This window comes from Atheta coriaria, unplaced genomic scaffold (genome assembly GCF_025399875.1).
Source record: "Atheta coriaria isolate IRGN ID8LTWV9N9 unplaced genomic scaffold, Caltech_Dcor_3.1 hic_scaffold_6_pilon, whole genome shotgun sequence".
NCBI lineage: Eukaryota > Metazoa > Arthropoda > Insecta > Coleoptera > Staphylinidae > Dalotia > Dalotia coriaria.
In genome coordinates this window covers 11,945,130-11,965,610 of record NW_027045448.1, presented here as the reverse complement: position 1 = coordinate 11,965,610, position 20,481 = coordinate 11,945,130, and the positions used below count along the sequence as shown (strand labels likewise).

Here is a 20,481-nt window from a genome sequence, read left to right as displayed (position 1 = left end):
AGAAATGGTTTAATGGCGCTCGCCGTGTACACACGCCGTACACGAAAAACTGGTTAATTGCAATCGCAATTTCAATCGCCTGCATATTTACACGCGTATTTACATGCAAGCAGAAGCGTGGAAGTCGGCGCGCCGACGATTCCCACATATTTGCCCTGGCCGTAGAAGAGTAGGTACTTGTTGCTTCATCAAAGTGGTGATCGGGACGATCAGAAAGAAAAGAAACGCTGTTGCAAAATAAGCACGCATCTTAGGTACGTAGGTACATTAGTTTTGCGCATTTCCTACGGTCGGAGAAAACGTTGTTAGATGAAATTAAAGAGACGCCTATTTAAGGCTAGCGCTGCCGAACTCAGTAAATTGCGCGTGCGCGCAGCGGGATTTAATCACGATATTCGCACGCTATGAAGAGATACACAAATTGCTGGCATTCACAAGAATTCTCCCTGCGATATTATTAATTATACTTAATTTTCTATGGGATGTGAAAAACCATTTTTGCTTATTTTTGTTTTATTAACGGAAATTTTTAAATTTTTTTTGTTGTTACAAGTTTAGTTCTTTAAAAATGATTTAAATTTTTACTAAAAACTGCTGATTTTGTACTAAAACAACGATTTTCCACTAATTACTGAACAAATTGTTGCAAATGACCTCAACCTCTACTTTAATATGTAAAAACTAATTTTCTTTTGAATTTAATGCCATTTCTAATTAGTAACTAATAAAAATAAACATTTGAAAAGTCCTTTTAAGCGTCGATAACGGAAGTGCAGTATTCGTGGCACTGCTTTGCTCGTTAGACGACGTCATTAATTAGAACCGTTCGATATTCATATTCGTGCGCCTTATAATCAGCGAATATTAATATAAGAGCTTCGCACGGCGAACGAAACGCTAATCAAAAACGAAAATAAAACCAGCAACGCAGTTCTAATACGCTGCCGGCCAGTTCCATCTTCTTCTTCTGCGGCTAAGCGAAGCAATCATAATCGTTATGAGCAAAGCGACTTAAGTATGTGAGAACAGAAGCACAAGAACGCAATCGCGCTTTAATGGTGGACGTGAGAACCTGAAACTGCCACACGAATATAATTTTATTAAAAGCGTGGCATTAAAGCGTTAGCGCTTTAATAAGTCGACTTGGCCTCTCAATTAATTTCAAATCTGCCGACGCTGCAGCTTCTTCGACGTCGAGCTGGCTGTCCCGGCTACTGTTACTCGTAATGACATGTTCAAAACCCACGGCTGCAAAGAGAGAGAAGTAAGTTAAAGTTAAAGTTTAGAAATTGACGAGTGGTATGGAAAACATATCACATCGATGAGAATTTATGTGAAAATAAGCAAAAAAAAAGTGTGAAACCTGAAGTTGGCGAGTCGAAGATGTGCGATTATGTTATTTGTATTTTGCTGCGTGTGCGTCGTGTTTCTCGCTTTTCAAGTGTAATCGCATAATTATGAGAATTGTGGCTTAAGTCAATATTTAAGTAAACATGGAGGCATTACACGCTGAATCGAAGAATACGACATAACGTTTTATCTGCCTCGCCGAAGATTTTATGGCTTTTCGTCTGCTTATCTACTAAATTATATATACGTTCAGCGTATGGGTACATTTCTAATAGATTTCTTGACTTCTTTGGCAGATAACTGCTGATAATGTTGAAATATTATCGACAAAGTTTAAGAACCGCTAGGTCCCACGGAAACATTAAAAAATTATGAAGAATATGTAAAGTTTTGCTGTTATTTCAAGGAAAAAATGAAGAAACACAGTTTTGAGGTTAATTTTGTGAGTTTTTCATTTTTTTAACCACAAATTATCTCCTAAGATAAAAATTAATTCAAAACGCTTCAAAATATTTATCAACAGATTTTTTGTGAAAGATTTATGTTTTAGTTCTTCAAAATTACAGAAAACGTCCCAAGTAAACATGCAAGCTCACGTTGGAAGTTGGAATGTTATCGTTCGTTGCTCAGTGTATCCAACTTATCAGTGCAGACATAAATATTAACACATCTCCGCAAATGGGAAAACGAGAAACTCGCCTCGGAGAGAAAAAAACTGTATTTAAGAGCCGCCCACTTCACAAATCTTACATTGATAACACTCACGACTCACGGCGTGTTCTCTTCTCATGAGAAAATCACAATCTCAGCAAACACACATTCACGGCAAGAAACAATCTCAAAAAGAAGATACTAAAGGAAACGAAAGAAAAGAACGAACGAAAAAATTCAGGTGTTTCAACTTGTGTGCTCTGATGTTATTTTTTATCAAATACAAGACGGCAATAACATAAATTAGAGCGGTGATTACACACCACATCAATATAATTACATTCATAGACAGTGTCCGGTCACTCCGCTTGAATGGACGACACGAAGACATCAAATGAAAGAAAAAAAAGTACGAGTTGAAAAACAAACACAGCGCGCCGCGCGCATCGACAGGAAATTAATTCCCATTGGCAAGACCGGAAATTTCATAATGTTAATGGTTAGATTATGAGCTTATAAATTATTTTTTAGCGGTCGCCGGTTTTGATAGATTAGTTCATTAGGAATATGACTTATGCCTCCAGTTTGACACAGTAAATATTGTTTACAGAAGTGTGTGCCTTCTGCTGGTTGCAAAGGTCAGACGATCGTTCGTTTGCTATCGGACATGGCGCCACGATTTTGATACGCAGACAACTACAATTGTCATTAACAAATATGTATGTAATTAGTAATGGAAATTTCATTGAAATTTTAAAGATTTGCCACAAATCCTTGTACAGATTACATTTATCAGATTGCATTCATAAATTTGAAAGCATGAATGAGTAGTTCGAAAAGATTAGAAGACGTCACGCTGGTATACTGTATACAATTAGTATGCAATTTCCAAAAATCACGCTGAATGTTTTATTGCTCTTGACTACCTCGTGAACACTTGGGCAGGCAAATAGTAGCAAGCCGTGCAAGTTGGGTTGCGTCCCCACTCCTAGTAGGTAGCGGACGCTGTGATTGGTCACCCCTCCTGCGACACTCACACCCGCACACGGTATAAAAGCAGACGCGCATCGCGTTTACGCTCATTGCTCGTTAGCTTCTGTTCGGTGCGTACACGTACGTCTATCCACACATATATCGCAACTTTAACTCGTGTTCCAACAGTCACAACACATCAGTCTTGTGACATTCGCGACTACCGTACGGAATATAATCGACGTACAAGTTTGTTCTTAACAGTGTTGTGTGCAGTTTTGTTTGGAAACAAATCATCATGAAGGCCGCCAGCATTTTGTGCCCCGAATCTGGACTAACCGGAGTGAGTGGAGGACGTGTGCAGACACACCGCCACCGCCGCGAGATCGAAAACGAAGAGATTCAGATGTATCTTAGCAAATTAAAGGACCTTGTACCTTTCATGCCCAAGAATCGTAAACTGAGCAAACTGGAAGTCATCCAATATGTGATCGATTACATCTGCGATTTACAAAACGCATTGGAGACACATCCAGCTGTGAATGCATTTGATGCCGCCGCTGTGTTGGGTCAGAAGAAGAGTCAAGGGGCGGCGAGTCCGCGACAACCCTTGGGCGTGCGCGCCAGCCCCAATACGATATTGACGCCCAGCGAAGCACCCATCGTACACACATCAACGGTAAGTTTATTCGATTGGAATTTTGATATTAGATAAACTCGCGAATATAATTGCATAGTCATTCTATTCTCTTTTTTCAACACTCGTGTAACAATGTTGAATGCCATTATGAATAGCCGCATTGTGTCTGGCCTTGCTTGGCTGGCGCTGAGCGATTGTTCGTAATTTCGTGTTGCGCGCGGGTCAAAAGGTCCCACTATATTCCCACCCAGTTTTCTGTGCGGTTGCGAACGGGCTTCTTGCACACATGTTCCGCGGGACGAAAATAACAGCGACGGCATTGTCGCGCCTACCGAGAGAGTCAAAAGTGACACCTGGTTAAAGGGATACACGCCGCCGCTGTCGCGGGGTATTATAACGGGGTCCGCGCACATCTGCAAAGGACACGTGCAATACCATCATCACCATCTGGCGCTGCGACGCGAGAGATCGCGATATATTGTCCGATGGATGTACATTTATAGCCGGGGCGCTTCATTCTACATGTGTGTGCACAATATTTTATTGTTCGCGGCGTGCTCATCAATGCCTTTTTTCTTTTCGCGGCGCGACATCCACACGGCGTCAGCTTGAGCGCCTGCACAAAGACGTTTTGACATTTTGCACGTGTGCTGCGCGCGCAAGGATTATTTTAACACGCTTCGTTTTCGTTTGCAGACAACACCTGAGAAACTTTCACCGTCAGATGGAAGACCAGTTTCGTGCTGAGGCGGCACACTCCTCCACAACGCGACGCTCGTCCCGTGGCGATTGCCTAACACGACGTGTGGAACGCACGCACCGCCGAGGAGGTGTTGATAGATCGAACGTAAGAAGAACTATCGGCTGAGGACGACACCGAGAGATGCTGTGCGCGTGTTACGAACGTTGAGAGAATTAAAAATCTTCGAATGTTGCTTTATTAGTTAAAATTACAGCACACACATAAACACACATGATGTAATCAGATAAAAAGACTATTCATCTATTGGGAGAGAACGAAGGCACTTAGTTATGGTACCTGTTTATGTTGCAATTTGTTTTTTAGATTTTATTTAATTGTTTTTTTATTTTATTTTTGTGTATATTGAAAGAGCGCTGCAGGAAGTGAGTGCGAGAGCAGAGTTACGGACTAGAGTGTTGTACACACAGCTTTCACGCGGGTGTTTTTCTCCTAATATTTACTTTATGAAAAACAAATTACGAACATTGCAACTTTTGTCACAATTCACAGGATTCGAACCACCGGACGCACGGAATACTTTTTGTAATTTTAATTAATTTGTGACTTTTTATTCTGTGATGTTTTTTGTATAATATACTATATTTTTAAATATTATGTACAAACAAAAAGAGGAAAGAGAAAAAATACTAATAGTAAATACACATTATAAATGTATATATTGCAAAGAAAGCAGTAGTAGGAACAGAATTATATCTTAGTAGGAAAAAAACTTTGGAAATTTGTTTATCAGGCGATGAGAAATACGAAATTATTTGTAAATAGTTACCCTTTGGATTTGTTTCACCTTCTGAAATTTAATATTATATATTAAAATTTAATTCTGCGCAAAATAAATTGTTTTTGAGAATATAATGAATATTTTTGTCTGTTTGCCCGGCACCTCCACCAAATATTGTGATGTTTCATTGTTGGACCGCAACAGTGTAGATCTGGTAAAGTAACTAATTGCGAGACAAGTGAAAACATTAATTACACGCCGGTCGAGAGGAATTGTTCGGTTATATTACCCGCGTCCGACGACTATGATGATGCCTCGTCGCGAGACTAATAGATGTTCGGTTGTTGAATGCCGAATGCGTCGTCTCGGCGAGTAAATCAGTGCCTCCGTTCAGTTGTTGCAGCAGGTGCTACAGCAGCAGCCGCAGCCGTATTCGATAACGCATGTATTTTTATCATTTGTACGACAATAATTTTCTATTCTCCTCGGAAAACGCCAAGGGATAATAAATCTTCGCCGCGCAACACATGCGCACGTCGTGAAAATCCATTTTTTCCACGTCTCTTGCTGCAACCTAACCTAAAAAAACCAACTGCGTTGTTTCTTAGGTTTTGGATGTGCACTTGAGAGTGCATGCGCACTGGTGTGACATTTATGTACTCAGGTGTGCTGTTAATTTCGTATTTTTCGACACGAAACGTATTGATTCAAGTGGTTCATCCTCTCCAGTGTGAGTCTACTACACACATTGGTGAGTAATCTCGCGGCGCAAACATTTACAAACATTGTTTTAAACGTTTTCTAAATTTATATCGCCATGACGTCATGGTTTTTGAGGTTATAACCATCATAGCCACTCGCAAACGTCTGCGCGTTGTGATTTTTCTTCTGGATGTGGTGAATATTTCATTGCATTTAGCTCTGTAATGATGTGGAAGTATTTCGGGATGACTGGAACGCACGCGTGCGCGTTTTATATACCACGTGTGCGCCCGGTCGACATGTGCGCGTCTCGCATTGACAGACGTCCGCATGTGGCGGCTGGCGGCGGGCGCGCAGCCCCCGAAAATAAACCCGCCGCGGGACCGCGAGTGGCGCACGCAGCTGTCACACCTGGCTGGACATTTTTTGCCAGCTCACGCGCCGCGCATTGCGCGTTTTTCTATTAAAAGTCACCATACGGCCGTACGACGCGAAGACAGACAGGGCGGTTAACATCAGGCTGTGATTTAAAGTAAAACACACATGGCGCGGTGGAAATGTTGAAAATACACTGATACTAAACACAACACTGCTCTCTGGTCGAATATACATAATGCGATGTAAAACTATCGAAAATTAGCGTAAATCAGCAAAGCATGGCATATTTTGATGTTGGACATGTTTTACTATCGCCTGCAGCTTTATAAATATAAATTATATAAGCTTGATATTTAACGAGCAGTCGACAAGACGTTCCGATAGGGTCCTTCGACCAGCATTCGTGCTTTGGTAACTACCGTGAAATCATGAAAAACACACAGCCGGGTTTAACTTTCGGGAAAAACATAGCAAAAACGAAAACAACACCGAGCGGCGGCTGGTCGGCTCGAAAACGTGCGCTGCAGATTGTCAAACGCGCAGTGAAAATAACTTTTCGAAAATACCTTAGCGCTTACACACACAGCACAGCACACTTGGTAATATAACTGCAGTAAATAATAGTCTAGAAATATATTCGATCAGCGTACATATTGTACGCACATTTTCAACAACCGTTTTAAATTTCACTAGGAAACGATTTCACAAACAAAATTCCCCCAGATTTAGTTACATCACGTGATGTTGGTAACCTAACCTAAAAATGTATAATTTGTGTGAATTCACGCACTACCTGCTCGTAAAATGCAAACGAATCAAATTTTCATTCATTAAAACACGCTGCGTTGCGTAACCAACATTAGTATGTGTGTTTGTGTTTGCTGAAGAGGCACCCGACAGAAAGTCATCTATTAGCATTGTGTTGTGGTGTTGGTGCGTGCTGAACCGACGCAGGAAGAACTAAATTAAAGCCAAAGCCGGACTTGTACTCATTGATACATAGTCTACATTTACTACAATGTAAATCTCATTCTCATTCAAAATAGCAAAAATTAAAATAGGCACTAATTTAGTTCCCTCGGTAGTAGTTTTCACGCAGGTGTTCTGACTTTCCGGCGCTGGAATAAATTAAACAGGTAAACATTACAACTTTCAGATTTCAGCTTGTTATGGGAATGCGTTTTGTGAGCCCAACCCTTCGTTGTCATCCGGTGCATCACTACCCTACACTTCCTCTAGCGACAGTCATGCGGTCTTTACGTTCGGTAATCGTCGTTAAACATTTTCAATTAACGCATGCCTATCAACGCGTCACGATTCGATAGTCTCCGATCGGCGCGCAGCTAAATGGAACTAATTATCGCGCTTCGAATTTTCATCCATTACTTGTGACATTCGGAAAATATTTATCGATAGAATGCGCTGTAAGCTTACCGCGCGCGCGCACGGGCACTTTTGTTTGTTTGACTTGTCGATACTGCACCGATATGTGTATTGGAAGACGAAAATCGCTTCGCTTCGAATTGCTGCTTAATCGCTAATGGTTTTTAATGAATGGGAAACATTTCCGACATAACTCTCCCACGGCGCTCGCGCTTCACGATCGGATATCAGGCGGTTCGCTCGACCAAAACCGAAACCAAAACAACGCCGGTGGAAAATCAACAAACAAGCACGAAATTGTCGCCGACGCTTATCTAATCAAAACATAACAACGTCAGCGATTTTTCTTCCACTCTTAAACAGCGGTTATTTAAACTTTTTAAAACTTGAAAATTTGAATTCTGCGCGTGTTTACATAACACGAAAACAATTTTTCAATCCAAATGGAATGCAGTGGTTACGATATTGTTTGTTTTCCACATTTTCGTTCTGTTTATTAAAGTTCCAAGCATGACTGCGCGCTTGTAAGTTAACTTAAGTCAGTAATTTTTTGAATAAACAATGCGGTAGTCATACCGCTAGGTATTTCTACTTTATTGTAAGTAACTGAGTAAGTACTCACAACTTACATCGCCATCCATGCGCCCGCGCACTTTTTTGATTACTTGCGATGCTCTCTCACTTGAGTAACTTACTTAACTCCACACAACTCGGAGCGCGCCGAGTGTGTGTGTGACTCAGCAGTGCGCTATTTTCAACGCGACAATCGCACCTGCACCTGCGTCGTTGACTTATTTTACGACCCACCAAAATCATAAAAAATCCACACAGGCGCACACTTACTTAAAACGTACTTATCACATTCCACGCTCTGTGAGTGCAAGCGTACTCGCAAATGGAGTGGAGTACGTGGTGTACTCGCAATTGTTTTCGTTTTGCGCCGCTGAAAATTACACGCGATTGTTTTCGGTGTGAGTGTATGGCGATTGCAAAATAAATACCGTTATGTGCAGGTGTATTGCCGGGCGCATTCTCGTGCGCTAATTGTGTCGCCGCGACACGTACACGCATACTATGCCTACCTACCAATTCAATTCAGTTGCCGTGGTATAAAGTCGACTTTGCGAAAGCACTTTGGATGCGTGCGTACTTAACTACCAGCGATATCATGCATTTTCCTCGCGCGCTGAATGGAAACATTGGAAACGCTGAAGAGTAGCTGTACCTTCAACGCTCGCAGCTATTAGAAAACATTAGAAAATCCAGTGCACACGATACCAACGTGAATCGTGTACTAAAACATTACTTGTCTTGTCTTTATATCAGTATAGCTCCGGAAAGTTTGTAGTAAAGTGTTGCTTATACAGAGAAGGCTTAAAAACATATTTTAAAACATTTCTTTTAGTTATATAGCTGACAAGTTAGGTTATATGTGTATAATTGGTTGCATACCCTTTTAAATATATGTAGGTCTATTTTATGATAAGTTTTAATGCGTCTCTGGTTGTTCTTCAACGTGAAATTGCGATGTTATACGACTTGCGAGTCATGCGAAAATGCACATTCAATTAGCAACAGTTTGGATGGATCTAATGTAGGTATTCTAAAGTATCTAAATCTTGATGAATATGCAAATACGAATGCCATCCATGAGAATAACTTCAACTCTCTCATTGAAGCTTGAGAATATATATTTTTTTATTTTCTCGCAATAACTGTAAAATTTCAACTGCTCGACACTTTGATGACCATAAAAGCACGCGATAATAGAGTTACACTGCACCTATTTCGATGTTATTAGTTCGCCCTCCGCGCGCACGCAGCACGCGAGCCACATGAATGAGTTATGAAAAACGGGGAGGGTCGAATCTATTTGCTTTGATTAAATATTTACGAGCATTAAAGGTCTTTGCCGGAGCGCGCCTGTTTGATGCGTGCTGCGTGTTAGGTCACAATGCATACGCAAACATTGCGGAGCGGTGCATGAAATATGACGTTTGATGGATTGTAATAGGTTCGGCCGGCAGCAGGCGCGAAATGAGAGCAAAGTGTTCGACAATCAGCATCGACATGCAGGGAGTCGAATTTTATTTGATTTCTCAGAGGAATCGTAACCTTTTGCATATTTTAACTCCAACGGAACGCCATCTGCGTTGAAAATTTATATATTTCTGAGGCAGATCTTTATAAAATATTGATTTCGTTAATGTTTCATTAAAGGTAAATATTCTCGAATGTCAAACGATTGAAAGTTACGCAGAAGTCATGATGCGACCACCCGTACATTGAGTGAAACTCGAAACAGGATATAAACACACGATGGCGACTCGTCGGCGGCATGTTGTTATTGATATCTTAATTGTATGCGCGATTGTTTATTTTGTTCGGTTCTTAAGCTACAAGTCGTAACATAATTCATATTTCATACGGTATACCGGCTTGCGATCGGGTTTTCTTCGTATTGTGCGCGGTGCACGCGGCACATACGCTTATTTACATGAATTTACTTCCCTGACGCCATAGTGAAGTCATTTTATAACGTCATGCGTGTTAAATTATAGGAAATGATCAATAAATGCAAAAAAACAATAATATACCTTCTAAAATAATAATTTAGTTGAATATTTTTATAGAATTTATTTTTTAGGTTATGTGATGATGTGCAGTTTATTCACGCCATCTGGGGAGAAAAATGGAGTTTTATTTATGCTGGTAAGTTGACATTTCAATTCTAACCTTATTCCTAGTTATAAATAATAAAATATTAGATGAATTCAATATAATAATATAAATAACGTTAATAAAATAAAACCGCCGATGATTTGAATAATAATGCAAATATTCGCCTGTAAGTGGCACACGACACGACAATAAAATGTGAATTTATGTGAATTATTATGAATGAACGCCTCGCACGTGGTGTGATTGGCCCTTGCGCTGCAAGCCGCGGCCGCGATTACGAAACGCGCAGTTTAATCATTATTTAATGACGACCGGACTAGACCGGCATAATGTCTAACAACTACGGACGCAGTGACGTCCTTACATAGATGGTGTATGTATTACAATCGGGCAATGCGAGTGTTATTATTGCTGTTGCAGTCTCGTAAATAAATGCACGCAGTGAAATGTAACGTAACGCGGATGCGACGGGCGCGAACACGGCTCAAGGACGTGGCACGGCCGCCGTCTGTGCCGCAAGGAAAATTTATAACAATTAATGCGATCATAATTCCAGCGCGAGCATCCTGCATACCCAAGAGGAGCACTCGTGCGTGCTCATGCGTGTACCAGCGTCTATCATCGACACGCATGCACAAGTACAGATTTTATACGTAAACATTTGTTAAAGATGTTCAAACATTCCTATAGTCAATCATTTTAGGAGAAATGCGAAATTTGACATACTGAATAATGCAGCGCCCTCTATGTCTATTAAATGAATTAAAAGTTGCGATTACAACGCCCTCACACTAAAAACGCACTAGTTATGTTCGCATAACCTATAACTCTTAAAGTTATTCCAAGTTTTGTTTAATTCAGTTGATGAATGAAAGAATTACCCAGTTACTGTGTTTTATTGTGGTTTAGTGTCATTGTTAAGTAAGTCCTCAGCTGCTGAGTGCAGAAGGTTACTAGATGGAACGTAAAACAACTGGTACTCTCAATAAGTAGCAACAATTGCTGGAACGCTACTAACGGTTCATTGAATCATTGCGATTGCTCAGGCTTGGCAAAAAGCATGGACAAATTGAAGGCAATAAAAATGTGCAGGTGTAATCTTTTTAGGTCAGTATTATGTTTTATGTTTTCGCAATTTGCGACATAAAACCTAGAAATACAAACCGTGCGCAAACTAAAATTAGCAAATAATCATAAATACAGTTTCAACCATCATGCATAGAAATAATATTGTGAAATGTATAACACAAAGCCATTATTAATTTTTCGGCCAATTACGGATGCGTTAGTGATTGTTGGCAATGTTGGCCGGCGTTGAAGATGAACGGATACCTCTCGGCTCGCGCGCATCCGCCGGAACGCCGCCGATTGTGCACGCTTGGCGAACGGCGCACCTACGAGTTCATTCACGATATCGCCTGTCTCTCGAATAAAATGTGTCGGCATGCGTCGGGCGATTCACGAATTCGTTTATTAATCAAGATCCGCTCATGCTCGGCTGCCTCCTCTCGCATTTAAACGGCCACCATCCGTAATAATTATTACGATTAGCGTCATGCAACGTCCACTCGTGTGTTGCTCGTTAGTGAGCAGACAGACAAAAGAAAAAGCATCAAATTTAAGCTTTTTGACAGTTTAAAGAAATAACTATTGTGTTATCGATGTTGTGACTCACAACAACACCCCTGCATTGAATAAATGTATACGCAAGGAAAATCCACTTGCCAGGAAGAGAACGTGCCTCACAACATGAGGCGTTCGTGTTACATCAGTATAATCTAATCAGCGTAATGGAAGCCGCTACGACATCGAAGGGATAGGCTTTTCATTTCCGGAATTGTCTGGGGGTTGTGATTTGGTTTAATGAAGCGAAATTGTGCGCATTTATCAGAAAGACTCTTAAATTCAACAAAAAACTTCTTTTTTCTTTTGCTACTTTTAATTTTTTCACAATTTTTTTTTTAATTTTTGTTTAGAATTTGTTAGTTTCTTTAAATCTTTCTAGTATATGCTTTTGTTGGTTGGTGTTGGACTTTTTCCTCTAATCAGTTAGATGTATTCATTGCGTAGGGTGGTTTACCCTTATATAAGCAACATTTTGCGCCCCCACACATTCGTCCTTGCTTTCCCGCTCGTCATGGTGATCGAGCGAGGGTGAGCCTGATCTCTCGTTGCCTTTTCGCCCTTCGAGAATCCCGGCTCGCTTTTTATCATCGACCGAATGGCTTTATACGCTCGTAGCGGACAAGGGATGTGCTTTTATTACACCCACTGCGGCGAGAAGAACTAGCAAGTGCACAAGAAGTCGATAACCTTTCTGAAGGTACTAACTGTATACTAAATGATACAATAATTAGTGCTAAATTTGTAAAAAATTAACACAAGATAATTCAATATTGAAACAAGGAAGAAATTCTTAGTTATTTAACTTGGAAAATATTTAACAACAAATTTTTACAATTAATGTTAATTATTACCACTCCCTGTATAGAAAAAGCTTTCGTTGACGACAGATTGCGTTTTCGTGTAACCTAAAGATGTGTTAATTTCACGGCCAGCTGAGAAACTCCCCCTCGCCCCCTTTGCAAACGCGCGGATTTCTGCCATGTGAGCAACGAGCAATGCATCTACTTTATCGGGACATTATTACAAGTATTATTACCATTATGAAATGACATTTCATTGAGTCGTGTTGCACCGATTGCGACGGTGCAACCCTCGCAACTCGAGCACTTGACGCGGTACCAATTTTAATCCGCCCCAAATACATGCAATGATTGTACTCGCATACTTTCAACAACCTCATAAACTACTCGTATTTGACAAATACCAAACGGAGATAAATTCATAGGATATAAAATGAAATATTTATGATTTAAACTGGTGTATGGTTTTTACCCCATTTTAGTTTTCGATATTTTTCGATTTATATTCAGTTCAGGTTCAATAGAATCGGCTGAAATAGAGATCATTCTCTTGGGTTCGTTTTTTGCTATTATGGCAATACATTTTTGATTATATTCAAGTTTGATAGTGTGGTTTTATAGTGTGTGAATCAGGAGGAAATAAATTATCTGCGTAGTGAAGGAACTAGAGAAAGTTATAGTTCTTATAATTTTGTTTACATTTAATATTTGACATTTATGGCGTGATATACAGTGATAATTTTATAGATCTGATTAAAATAAATGGTTAAACATAATCATAAACATTTGCAATAAACAGTAATACTTTTATTACATAACTTCACTTCCTTTCATAGGAATTTTCAAATCGTACAGTATGGAGTTCACGAAAAGGTTTGTAGTTATCCCAAAATTCGAAAATTTCTCCCGTGTGCACTTTTTGCATTTACGCCGATAAATATTTGGTACATATGTAAATTTCAATGTTTTATCCTTTCATTCCTATTGAGTTTGGTTGTTTCGCCAGCGTCAGAGTATTGATTTGTTTACATTTATGTACATACTCCTCTACGACGAAAGTCCTGGCTGGCTACGTAACCAACTTTAAAGTTACGTTCCGGCTTGATCCTAGCCCGTGCCAGCAGACTGCGGTTCGCTTGCTGTCCCAGTGGACTTGACTTATTGATCCCAGCCCCCAGCCAGTCTAGACATACACAAATACACAAAATTTCCCTCTGCATATAACTGCGCACAAAGGAAAACACTTTGCAGGCTGCCATGATGTTAACGTGGAAACGAGGAAATGGCGATGCGCACGCAGCATACTACGCCGCCCCCGAACCAACAGTTGCCATGGTGATACATTTCACCGCCCCGAGGTATATAGGTAACACAAGCAAACAGAAAACCAACCCTCCTATAGCACAGAAAACGTATAAATTACTCAAAAATGTAAGAGATACGAGTATGCAATACATTATTCAATTTATGGTTAAATGATTAAAAAAATAACGGGATCCTTTTATGGGAGGCGGAATCAGCGTACGTCTTGGGCAAGGACAAGCGGCGCGCCGCAAATGACAAGTATCAACTCTACATGACAAGAAATATATTGCATCGACAGCATTCTGCATCGCCAAATACGGATGCTAGACGGACTTGCAAAGCAAGATAATTCATCCTTATGTCGACAACTGACAACTGATATATTTTACCATACATGATTCAAATATTTATGCTTCTTATGTGCATTTTTTTGAATTCTTCAACAACCACAACAGCAAACCTATCTAAATGTCAGTGTGTTAAGTAACTTTTAGTTCATATTTCCTGCTTTTGCACAACCAAAACCAATATGACTAGTTTTACTTGATCCGTTTTGTAAAGACTAAACACCCAGCCAACCCCTGATGATATTCCAATGATGTATACCCTATGCAACCAGAGTAATCAGTATAATCGGAACCGAGTTAAGTCCGCGACTAAGCCGGTGCATTCTGGCTGGTATTACATCGATGCAACCCTCCGAAAACAACCAAATCCTTTGCTAACGTATTTACTGATAACACCCGGGTGATAGATGGGCGAACTTATCATTTTGTCATCTAGAATCTTGAGGATTTTGATAGTTTTAAGTTTTGGAGTTTTATTTGGTGGAGAGTTGTGGGTAATTTTAGATTGCTTGTGAAATAAGAAACAAAACCGTAAATTATGGCGAGTGTGCGTGTTATTGCGTACAGAATGAGTCATATGGTGGTGTAACGAGTGGAAATCTCAATGGCAGCAAGTCGAAAGATATGGCTTAGTTCCGGCGCGCCACGCGGCATCCACGATGTTCCGGTCACGTGGCCGGATCAAGCACGTGCACGAACAATTATAACCCCAAAGTTCCCCCTAAATGCATCATATTCTCAAAAGAATACATCGAAAAACGAGAAAAAAATTCACGATTTCTACAATCATCGAACTTTGTTGATTATTACAATCCACATTGTTGTAAAAATTGTCTGTCAAGAATACAGTCGCAAAATGTCACTGTTGGTAATATGAAATTTCGTGTCATCGCCCGTCGCCGAAATTCGCCGCCTCCAAAATCGCTCGAAAGTGTGAGAGCGAACCACCGTTAGGTGCAGGTGGGTCGTCGTGGACGAGATCCAGGATGTCGTCCCGATTCGACCCGCATGATCCTTTCCTGGTGGACAGCAATGGCTGTTTCCAGTGTGATTATGAACCGAAGGTGAAGGGCCGCTTTGGGCTGGCGTGGGTCTCTGAATCTCCCGAATGTCCATATCCGGAACCAGTGGGCTGGCAGGTTGAGTTTCACGATACACCTTCGAAGGTAGAACAAAAGTGTCAGGAGATGGTGCGTTGGATCAATTGCCCACCTCTACCTAGGTGTGATCCATGCCCGCCTGTTGAGCTGTGTTGCCATAACCAGAGCCCTAAGAAGAAGTGTTCGTGCAAAAAGCAACAACAGCAACAATCGCAACACGAACCGCAGTGTACGTGCTGTAATAAACCACACCGCCATCACAAGAAGAAGTGCTGCTTCTGCGGGGGGCAGTCGCGGCAGGGGGGGCAATCGCGTAACAACTGCTATGCTAATTTACCGGGGAGTTGCAACAATTGCCGCTCTCGATCACCGAAACGCTATTAATCCTCGCCAGTGTCTTCCTGAGTATCTCCCTTCTTCGACCACGTTCAGAATATCAAACCTTAATACCTGCGATTTTAATTTTTTGAGATAAACTAATAAAAATTCTATCAATATGTGGTTGAAGATGTGTTTTGTTTGGCTAATAAATAAATCACATCTTTGTGCATAATCACATAGCGCGCTAATTTTGTTTCTGGGTGAAATTTAATTTGGTGAAATGTTATTTTTGCAATGCTGTTAAAAGACACGTGCACGGGTCGCTAACGACATTAGTCTGTGCATGTGCAACATGAACAGTTGTTCGTGCCGTCGCGCGTCTATCTTCAAAGTGAGTGACTAGCTGACTGTGGAGGCAGCTTCCAGAACTCCCCTTTGAATAAATGAAAACCCACAGTGCACTTAGCTAGACGCGCGCGGCTCGCATGCACGTGGCTTCGTTAGATTTAATGAGACCCGGTCGCGCCGGGTATTTTCGACAGTGCACGTGCATTTCGTTTCGTTTTATTATCGATTTCCCTATGCGCATTCGGATTCTATGGACATCCGCTTAATCCCATTCATCGCCGCGCTCTCGGTCGTGCTGCCAACATTTTGTTTTTCGGAAAATTCCGCGCGTCGTCTTCCTGGGCAATCGATATGTGCGCCGCCAACCATTGTGCGGAAGGCGACAGGAAGCGCCAATGATGTGCCGCCCCCAGGGGCGCAACCTCGTTGCCGTAACAACACCACACTGACTGCACTGCAGTGCAACGCAGCAGAAATTCAACTAATAAGGAAACGGGTAGAAGTAAAAAGTCGCTTTTCTCGTCTTGGGAATCAAGTTTAACGCGGAAATGAGCACGAATTAAAAATCTAGGTTTTAACTGATTAAAGTTTTGTTTTTATTGGCAATCAAAACCCGTCTTGATACTCCCGATGCATAATTACTCCGTTCGATCTTCGATAAACTACGAGTACATCAATTTCTCGACGGTGCGATGGGAAACAGCACGCAAGCGGATGTGTGCTCGTATTAATTAGGTGATATAATTGTGGATACGTTCGAGGCGCTGGTTAATCGCGACATTAAACGACGAACACGACCGCGAGAGCCAGATTCGTGGCGATCGAACGACAACTCGAAAATCGCCGACTCTATGCGGTACATAAAATTATATATTTAATTAACGGTAGCTCCATGCTTTAATTGCGGTTTAATTTGTTTATTTCTTGATTAATTAATGCCGTCCGCTTATTTATTTACTTATGCGATGCCACGCTGTGCACGAAACAAGTTTTGCTTGTTTACATCGACAGTTAGCTAATGAAATCTAAATCTTGTTACAACTTTCAGAAGTTAATCTGAATACTAAGTTAAATCATCATATCTTGTGAAAATATGTGAGAAATAGTTAATAGTGATTAATATTTGGAAATTATATGAATAAATTGTGGGTGCGGCGCGTCTAATGTTGATGTCCATTGCGCTGTTGACAAACTGCCAAACGCAAATTAATTAAAGCTGGTTAGGCGTCGCGGTGTGCGTTTATTTTCGAAACTGCGCGCAAGTCGTGTGTAAAACGAGCCGAATTTTTCATAATTCATACAGAATATGAGATTTTTCGCGCTCGAAGAAAGAGTAATAGCCGCGCATGCATCAAAGCGTCATCTCGGTCTAATAAAGCGCGGCGCGGCCATAAAAATAAAAAATAAACTGACCGCGCCGGCCGCGCATTATTAAAAAAGTTAATAAAGCACACCTGTGAGGAACCGAAGCAAACGCGACGCGGCGATTTAGCAATGGTGCTAATTTACGTTCGTCGGCGGGCGCGTTTCGGTTTTTTTTTTAATACCAGTCAGCACACGCGGTGGCATTCGGAGTTGAAAGTTGGGCAGTTATAATAAATTACGCACTCGTGATCTGGACCTCCTTGCGCCACACACAATTATTTGATATTGCTAGATTTAGATCGGTAGTTTTCAAACATTTTCAATCTACTGAATGATGCAGAAAATTTCTATATTTACAGAATATTTTAATCTAAAGTTTGTGGTGTAGAATCATACTGTAGGTGAGTCTCGCGGTTGAAACAAGAAACAAAGTGCTCCTCGATCGCTGGTCCACAACGCTGTGCGCGCTGGCAGAGATGTTGGTCGTGAGTGGGTGAGCTCGACGGTGGCCTCGGGCTAGCGGTTCACACGGTTGCTCTCTCGCTGGGCCGGCGGTTGCAGGTGTCCGCCAGACTCGCCGGCGCCACCAACACAAACGCCAAGCCAAAAGTGTTTTTTTGTAATTTTTGATTTTATTGTATGCACGCTCCGTGGACGTGTGCGTTGTTGTTGATTCGTGCAAAGGTACGTGAGCTGCTTCAGCATTCCACAGCGACTACTACCTGTCGGGACGAACCACTTGCCCACTTGTGCACGTCGTGTGCACCCTGGAGAGAATACCTGTTTGAACAAGTCGAAAACTGAGCAAAACACACCCGCAATCGGCAATCAACTTTTAAGCCGATTTATGGGTTACCTAAGTGCAGAAAATAACAGATACCTGATACGGCCAAACACTATATTTTATTAATTATTATCGTAATTAATTTGATTTGGGATTTTATCCTTTAAACACCTGCACGCTCGTTATGCAACCTTAGGTGAAGCCGTCGATCACATATTTGTCTTGCCAACACGCAAAATCTGCAAGGCGATTCGTAGCCGAGGTGCTCACGGTAATAATCGAGCGTTTATTCACAAGGTGAGCGAAGAAGGTTCGAAAATTGGTTACATTCGATGCTTTTTTGTTGCGCTGCGCCTCGCTGCGGTTACGTTTTATTTATTATACGCTGTGATTGCGTCTGTAAAAAAATGTTAATATCCTGTACAAGGACACTGCATAGGACGTAAACAAATCGCTGACTACGTCTCATCAGGTTTTGATTGACGACAAAAACGAAAGAAAAAAGTGAAACACGTTTGTTGTTTTTGCTCACGAATAAATCTCGAAATATAATTTGTATTTTTTGATTTTCCGGTGTTGAAAGAACACAAGATGATTATCAATGCATCTTATCGAGGTGGAACATCAATAAGCATTTAATTCTACCAATTGCTGCCAATCACATGCCATTTTGCTTGTTCTGCCATCGATGAAAAACACTAATGGATGTTGAATAGACTCGAATGCCTTGTTATTGCTCTTCTCAACGCATTAAAAGCATTCCGTATCTCAAGCTCGTAAAGCGGACATCCTGCCCTTATCTTAGATCTCCGAGTTGACGTTGAAACTATCTAGAGAAAATTTCTCCGAAAATGTTATTATCTATTGTCACCTTTTAAGGTGTACGTATTTGCATTTGTAGGTAAAATTGAAGTGGACAAAAAACGTGACGCAGTAAACGGCGGAGATAACTCTTCGAGCGGTGCTCCAACACAAACACGAAACCGGATTGTCACTTTTGTTGACCATAAAAACACCTGCATCGGATCCTCGGCCAGGGCGAGACCATATAAGGCGGAGTAAGCGCCCAAGACGTCTTCGGCGTGCCACTAGAAGATCTCGGCGTCTCCGCATCTAGGCAAAGGTAAGTGTAAGTGTGTAAAGGTATAAGGACTTTTCGAGGATGATGGCATGCGATGTTAAGCGTGTCCAGACGAGACCATTGTCGGACACGACGGGTGGTGGCGCCGGTCTCGTCGGTACGGTACCGAGGAGCACTGAAGAATGAAGAAGACTAAATACTGACAACGCCGATGATGGACTTATCTGCAGACGAAACCATACAATGGTCAATTAGTCAATGCGCACGTCGATAAATATTTATCAGGATTACTCATTCAGTCAATAGAAGGAAGTTGAAGTGACTTGAGTTAAGTCAGTGAAGGAAAAACACGCCGTATGCAAAACGTGTTATTTGATGTTATGAATGCAAATAAGTTTGAATCAATGCTGATTTCCACGCTAATCACGCCGATTCTCTAAACAGAGAGAAAATTCGATTTAGTGCCGTCTGTCGCAAGCGACATACGCGCGCTTTGGACGAGTTTGCTCGGTCGCGGTACGTGTGCTCACATATGGTCATGGACGAGATGCGCCTCGCCGGCGAATGCTACATTTTTCCAATCGGCGTCGCGTTTTAGCGACCAACTGTCACTTCGCACATTGCGCACAGGCGAATCCGACGCGTCTTTGTTTTTATCACCATGCTCCTCTATATACGCACACACAATCGGGTGAGCGCGCTGCGCCGCCGCTCCAATAATGAAATGTGCGCGTATGTCACCCGGCGGAATCGGCCATCTGGCCGAGTACGCCATGAAAAATTCAAAAACTCCACAATCGTGATGGCACAATCTGCGCACCACGGATGCATATATTTACATTCGCCGCGTTCGCGAAATTTATTAAAAACTCCGCGCTGTGTACTTTTACATCTGTGAATGTGAGAGCCGCCACCAAAGTAGATTGCGGATGAGTGAAAACAAAAACCCAACAAATGTCATTGTTATTTAATCAAAACAAAGCATAAAAATAGCACTTCTGTATAATTACTCGACTTGTGGTCATGGCGGCGCGCACAGCTGGTCAATTTGATTACATCAAATCCCGGATGACAATGTTACTTATGCCGTGCGTCGTGCGTGTACGAGACAACGTGTTCTTAGTACTCGACGCTGACGCCTCCTTGCTTACTTGCTTACTTCGCA

General features: G+C 41.5%; 1 protein-coding gene and 2 long non-coding RNA genes across 4 annotated transcripts; 2 read left to right on the top strand and 1 right to left on the bottom strand.

Moving 5' to 3' along the window:
* Nucleotides 1–495: 495 nt before the first annotated feature.
* Nucleotides 496–8,319, bottom strand: LOC135793958 (uncharacterized). Of its 2 annotated transcripts, none has more exons than XR_010548756.1 (2): nucleotides 8,187–8,319; nucleotides 496–1,248 (listed from the first exon to the last, which is right to left on the bottom strand). It is a non-coding gene; the product is annotated as an uncharacterized lncRNA (long non-coding RNA). The 2 variants fall into 2 exon arrangements; XR_010548755.1 differs by having other exon boundaries at nucleotides 8,180–8,316.
* Nucleotides 3,072–5,228, top strand: emc (Basic helix-loop-helix domain-containing extra-macrochaetae). Its single transcript, XM_065305078.1, has 2 exons — nucleotides 3,072–3,652; nucleotides 4,310–5,228. Exons 1-2 carry the CDS (start codon nucleotides 3,272–3,274, stop codon nucleotides 4,358–4,360), a joined length of 432 nt encoding a protein of 143 aa, XP_065161150.1. The 5' UTR covers nucleotides 3,072–3,271; the 3' UTR covers nucleotides 4,361–5,228.
* On the top strand, nucleotides 6,964–19,351 carry LOC135793959 (uncharacterized). The gene is made up of 3 exons (XR_010548757.1): nucleotides 6,964–7,310; nucleotides 10,205–10,269; nucleotides 19,137–19,351. It is a non-coding gene; the product is annotated as an uncharacterized lncRNA (long non-coding RNA).
* Nucleotides 19,352–20,481: the final 1,130 nt, after the last annotated feature.

What these genes read in the sequence shown, in the direction of transcription:
- emc (XM_065305078.1), top strand. Translation starts at nt 3,272, where the DNA reads ATGAAGGCCGCCAGCATTTTGTGCCCCGAATCTGGACTAACCGGAGTG. An exon ending in CCATCGTACACACATCAACG is followed by an intron (nt 3,653 to 4,309) that starts GTAAGTTTATTC and finishes TTTCGTTTGCAG; the next exon opens with ACAACACCTGAGAAACTTTC.